The sequence below is a fragment of the Sinocyclocheilus rhinocerous genome, unplaced genomic scaffold (genome assembly GCF_001515625.1).
Source record: "Sinocyclocheilus rhinocerous isolate Xijiao unplaced genomic scaffold, SAMN03320098_v1.1 scaffold1356, whole genome shotgun sequence".
NCBI classification, from domain to species: Eukaryota; Metazoa; Chordata; class Actinopteri; order Cypriniformes; family Cyprinidae; genus Sinocyclocheilus; species Sinocyclocheilus rhinocerous.
The window spans coordinates 77,409-83,434 of NW_015659701.1; the positions used below are offsets into that span (position 1 = coordinate 77,409).

The following is a 6,026-nucleotide window of genomic DNA, read 5'->3' on the forward strand; positions in this document are numbered from 1 at the left end:
ATATATATAAACCGGCTGAAATGTTTTGAAATCACTTGTACCCGACCTGATCGAAAAAAATCCAGTCTTTCACTCTGCCTGTGTCAATTTGAGTCTTGGTAAAGATTTAAATCCTTGCCGCCAAGATGCTTCTCTGTCAGTCACAGGTTATGGAAAGTGAAACTTAAATCTATAGGGTGGTTGGATTTATTCATGCACGTTAAAATATTTATTTAAAGGGGTCATATGATGCGATTTCAATTTTTCCTTTCTCTTTGGAGTAAAACCTCTGCGAATATTCGACTGTGAGATTGGTAGTCGAATCAGGCCCCTCCTATCGAAGCATCGAATCGTCGACTATTCGGGTCACCCCTAGTAGGTACTCTTGTGCTTAGTTAATTTTTTTAATCTACTGAATAAAGTTATTATTTAACAAATTCTGCAATTTGTCCTCATGTCATTCCAATGAGGTTTTCGCGCGTGATGCATGCATGTTTGTGCTTCCGTGTTTACTATAGCACTCTATGTATGTGCGTTGATCAATGATTATATGTGAATCCGAAATTAAAATCTGTTCATCATACAAATGTTAATGTATTAATCAACATTAATGAACAATGAGCAATACATTTGTTACAGTATTTATTCATCTTTGATATAACGTTGTGGCATCGAAAATGATATCGAATATCGATATTTTTCAAGGTATCGAATCGAAGTTAGAAATTCCAGTATCGTGACAACACTAGCAGCTACATTTGTCTTCTAATGCTATTAGATCTTTTCACAACATAAACCACAACATTCTCTTAGATAGTAATTAAAGAAAAAAGTCTTGACCAGGGGCGCATCAGGTACTCACGAGTGAGACTATGGGTGCTCCAGAGAGGGAACAAAATGTCAAAAGGCCTGTTTGGGCTGATACGCGTTGGTGTTTTTTAACATGTAGCCCTGTCGCACAATAAAGGCTTTTTATATTTTGCCTGCTATGTGAGTGCCTGGACGTGGATTATTTTTGTTTCTTGCAATGGGATCCACTTTTTGGTTTTGACATTCTCTTAGATAGCTTTAGAATTACATTGGACATTTGTAGACAAGCATGGTTTAGGTCAGGGATCCTCAAATCTGGCCCACGAGATCCACTTTCCTGCAGAGTTTAGCTCGAACCCTAATCAAACACACCTGAGCATGCTAATCAATGTCTTCAGGATCATTAGAAAATCACAGGTAGGTTAATTTGATCAGGGTTGGAGCTAAACTCTGCAGCGCATTGGCCCTCCAGGGCAAGATTTGAGGAACTCTGGTTTAGGTCCTATGTATCTGACCTCTATCTCTTTGTTTTTGTAAATGACAAAATAATATTAAAGGGATAGTTCACCCAAAAATGAAAATTTGATACTACGCCAGAGCGACGGTTGGAGTTAAAAATCATCATATGTGTTCTACTAAAGAAACAAAGTCACCTACATCTTGGATGCCCTGGGGGTAAGCAGATAAACATAAAATTTTCATTTTTGGGTGAACTATCCCTTTAAGGCTTGACAGGTCTTAAAATTAAGACAGGATTAGCCAAGGTCTTAGTTAAATTAGGACATTATTTTGTTATTTTATTCACTTTTTTATGTGCCTTAAAATACATCACTGCTGTGCATCTTGATACAAATACATATTTTAAGATACGTCAGTGCAAGTTGCATTGAGATAAGATAGCACAAAGATGCATTTTAGTCTGGGACTAGGCTTAAGCCTTGTCCGTGACAGCAGGCATAAAAGTATCAGTAGTGATGAAGCTTTTTTATTTAATTTTAATAGTTATAAAATATACAAATTATAAAATTTTCCAATAAAGTTTAGCACAATTTTACACTATGTGGAACGTTTGTTCATATTATTGATTTTAAAAAGAATTGACAATTAATCAGTTTATATTATACTAGTTTATATAAGTCATATTTTTCAAAATCCATCATCGGTTGACACTAACTGATATGGCATGTAATAATGAGTATTTGGCTGGTTATGTGATGTCAACATGCCTGTCCACATAAGAAGCCTCAAGCTTTGAGAAAGGAAACCAACCTGTTTGTTCCTCAGCATCTTCTTGTTTCACTTTAAATGCCTCTTCAATTTTAATGTCTTCGCTCTCCTCCTTAATGAATGCCATCTTTAGTACGTCACGTGGATCTCACTTGCTTCACCAGAAACTTCTCTGTGTTTGGTGGGGTGGGGAGAAATGTGTTTGAAAAAAACACATACAAACTAAACCTCCGAGTGCGTATAAATCAGCTACCTAGTTTATTATTTAGCACACTGGCAAGAGTGATAGTGTTCTTAAATGGCCCTGGGTCAGTTGCATAAACAGTCACTATGCTAAGAACAAGTTTGACCAACAAGCAGTTAGCCAAGAGGTAATCAGTTTTACTTTTCAGATTCAAGTTGGACCAATCTAACGGTAGCCTATTAGTTATGACCAGTCTTGAAAAAAAAAATCACTTTTTTAAGAATACTTTATAAGTAGTTCATGCAACTGGTACAAAAAAAGAAATAAACAAAAAGCCATCATCATAATAAATAAATACATATAACAAATCGCACTTTTAACGTACAAATGTTTTGTAAAACGTGTCGTTGCACATTTGTGTTCTCGTTGCATTGTGATTCGAGTGCTTTAATCCAAACGGAGTAAGAAAAACTACAGTAATTTACGCCTCACGAGAAATTAAATATTACATTCTGAAATGCGATCACCGAGATTCAATTTACTGCGTGAATCATTTCGGGAAGCATTGATTCAATTGACTCGTTGTTTCGAAAAGCTTCGTTTCTTCCATCACTATTTACCTGTATCATATCTCGTTTTTAAAATAAACTGATTCGTGATATGAGAGAAATGAGACGCACCTTTTCTGTTACTCATGTGGTGGTGCGAAATGGCCACAAAAATAACGCTCATTAATGTTAGATAAAGTAGTTCAATTTCACATTTAGTAATTTATTAATTCATCACAAAGTTCTTTTAACGTGAAACATTTAAATACTAAATTGCCTTAGCGGTTTACAATGATTTCAACGCATTGAATGCTTAAAAACACAAACCTGTGTGCAGCCGAATCACATCTAAAGTGTTTTGCTCACACACGGAGGAGCGCGAGGCAGACTTATGACGTCATGTCACCAGACCAAAATAAAAGCACTTTTCAGTGTTCATTACATAAGAAAAAAATCTCTGATTCGCAGCCTACCTTTTCACATTCCTTAATTTAAGTTGCATTTATTAAATCTCTTCGGTTGATTAAAAATGAGAAAAGTGATAAATTCTTGAAATTTGTAGTTTTTTTGGGGGGTTGTACCACTGATGCATACGTTTTCCTCTGTATGTTTTATATTGTCATCTTTTTTTTCATTTGATATTTATTCGGGGTTTTTTAAACTAATTTTATTTTTTTATTAATTTTATTTAATTTGGTTTGTGAAGTTTTACATGCAGATTTGATATCATTTTTCCTGTCTTTTCATATATGTTTATCGTTTGATGCATAAAAAAGTTAAGAGTTCACACGCTAAAATCACAAAAGTGCATAGAAATACAGAAAACACAAAAACAACAAAACAGTGTCACACTTGTCAGAGGTATTGTTCAGAACTGAACTGATTTATGTTGTCCAATGATATGTTGAAAATAACTACCAATTGTGTCTTTGTATAGTTGCCCATGAAACTCCACGGCCCACTTAATAAGTCTAGAGTCAGTGCCCCTCTCAAAGTGCAACATTAATATTTGTTTAATCAGTGTATTTATTTTAATTATTTTTACACTTGTCCAATTAAATGACATGCCACCATCAAACATATGAACCTGTTATGAAATGCCCAATATATATGCTGGAAGTAAGCATTTCATGTTCTCTAGTAGTTTTCAACTCTTTGACGCGTACGATCACTAGAACGTAGTGTTGGGTCGTTCTTGAACGATTCGTTCATTTTGAACGAATCTTTAATGTGACTCGGGAAGAACGAGTCGTCTTGGGGAGTGATTCGTTCAGTCGCGCATCCGCAACATCCTATAGGTTCTGAGTAGTTCACCTGTTTCGAGTCTTCGGGTTTTTCGAGTCATTCGTTCATCACGTGACAGCCCCATAAACTTAACCAATGCAGTCTGAGCCGGAAAGAGAATTGATTAGCTCATCTCTCGAGTCTTTGGGTTTTTCGTGTCGTTCGTTCATCACTTGACAGACCCATAAGCTTAACCTATTCAGTCTGAGCTGGAAAGAGACTTAATAATAATAACCAACTCTTTATTACCTTTGTTACAACATTCAGTGTTATGGAAAAGAACCATGTTTTGATCTACTTAGAAAGCTTAAAGTCCACATGGCAATTCACACAGGAGAGAGCCCTTTTACATGCCAACAGTGTGGAAAAAGTTTCAAACAAAAAGGAAACCTTAATAACCACATGAGAATTCACACAGGAGAGAAGCCTTACACATGCCCTCTGTGTGAAAAGAGTTTCAATCAAGATGGAAACCTTAAAGCCCACATGAGAATTCATTCTGGGGAGAAGCCTTACACATGCCCTCAGTGTGGAAGGAGTTTTGATCTACAAGGAAACCTTAACGTCCATATGAGAATTAATACTGGAGAGAACCCTTTCACCTGCCAACAGTGTGGAAAAAGTTTCACTCAAAAAGGAAGCTTTAACAGGCACATGAGAATTCACACTGGAGAGAAGCCATTTACCTGCCAACAGTGTGGAAAATGTTTCACCCGAAGAGGAATTCTTAATGACCACATGAGAATTCACACCCGAGAAAGGCCTTTTACCTGCCAACTGCAAGGAATAAGTTTCACTGAAAAAGCAATCCTTAACCCTTTGACGCGTACGATCACACCGGTGTGATCAGTCTTGGCTGGTCTCTGAAGCGTACGATCACACCGGTGTGATTAGAACTTTCAGTGTGTCACGTCGTCAACTGCTCAATTCAAATCTGCTTTCCCGCTTTGATTGGCACTGATCCAGAGACGGACGCCTTCAGGGTTTTTAAGCATGTTTATTTTATTTTTTATACATTTTAAATTACATTACATAGTCACACAAATAGTAGGAAAAACTATATGTATTTTGTAATCTAACACATATCTCTACAACGGAGGCAAAATAACCTTTCAAACATAAGGCTAGGTTTTATTCACATCAAACACTTCATGTTTAGATATAGCTATGTCTATTCCTCTGCCAGTTTGCCAGCAACTTACATACATGTTTTTGAGGAGTGGGTGATCTTGTGCGTTGTAAATCCAGGCGGCTTCTACTCTGACAGTTGTAAACAAATAATGGCGGCGTCCATAGCCCATGATAACTTACCGATCAACTAACAGGAGTTGACTTGCATATATTTAACTGTCCTAATGCCAAACATTTAACAATGTATTTAAAAAGTTTGTAAATGTTTTGTATAAAAAATAAAAGATATAAAACAGGCATGCATTGCAGCCTTTTGTTCCCGCCAAGGAGTGACCTCAAGCTGACGTCACTTTTACCTCACACTGGCCTCGCCTTATTTGATAAAAAAATTTACATAAATTCAAAACAGTTTTTCATTATTTAAATAAGTAAAAATGTCTGACAATCATTTTAAAAGAAGAAAATTCACAAACGAGGAAATTGTGGAGATTTTTTTAAATTCTGATGAGGATTTTGACAGTGAGGCAGACAGTGACAGCGATGAGGACCTTCCCTCAAACCTTGAAGCTCTTGACGGAACTGAAGATGAAGAGACTTCCACAACGCCCACCCATGTTTTTGCTGAGGCAGACGGGATAAACTCATCATCCTGGAAGGTAACGAACCTTATTAATCCTCCAGGCCCAGGGGATTTCGATGACCAACTGTGTGGAGTGCAAAATCCTCCAGAATCCCCCAGTGAGGTAAACTGTTTTAAAATGTTCCTCACAGAAGATGTTGTCGGAGAAATTGTTGAGGAAACAAACCGCTATGCCTCAGAAATACAAGAACGAGAGATGAAAGGGAAAATGGTTACATGGGCT

General features: G+C 36.8%; 2 protein-coding genes across 5 annotated transcripts in view; one reads left to right on the forward strand and one right to left on the reverse strand.

Annotated features, from left to right (window-relative positions):
• The window catches only part of LOC107724037 (gastrula zinc finger protein XlCGF8.2DB-like), a 7,778-nt gene extending 2,383 nt beyond the window's left edge, over nt 1-5,395 (reverse strand). For 2 of the 4 annotated variants that reach the window (XM_016532815.1, XM_016532812.1), the window contains exons 1-2: nt 3,076-3,151; nt 2,059-2,188 (exon numbers count right to left, since the gene is read on the reverse strand). In XM_016532815.1, coding sequence (XP_016388301.1) covers nt 2,059-2,143 — 85 coding nt within the window. In that variant the 5' untranslated portion in view covers nt 2,144-2,188; nt 3,076-3,151. Of the gene's footprint in view, nt 1-2,058; nt 2,189-2,585; nt 2,601-3,075; nt 3,152-5,238 lie in introns of those variants that run through there. The other 2 variants (XM_016532814.1, XM_016532813.1) reach the window with 2 other exon arrangements.
• LOC107724035 (gastrula zinc finger protein XlCGF52.1-like) overlaps nt 1-6,003 on the forward strand; it is a 22,414-nt gene extending 16,411 nt beyond the window's left edge. Inside the window, exons 4-6 of the mRNA XM_016532809.1 lie at nt 4,367-4,793; nt 5,684-5,819; nt 5,935-6,003. Coding sequence (XP_016388295.1) covers nt 4,367-4,793; nt 5,684-5,819; nt 5,935-6,003 — 632 coding nt within the window. The remainder of the gene's footprint in view (nt 1-4,366; nt 4,794-5,683; nt 5,820-5,934) is intronic.
• Nucleotides 6,004-6,026: the final 23 nt, after the last annotated feature.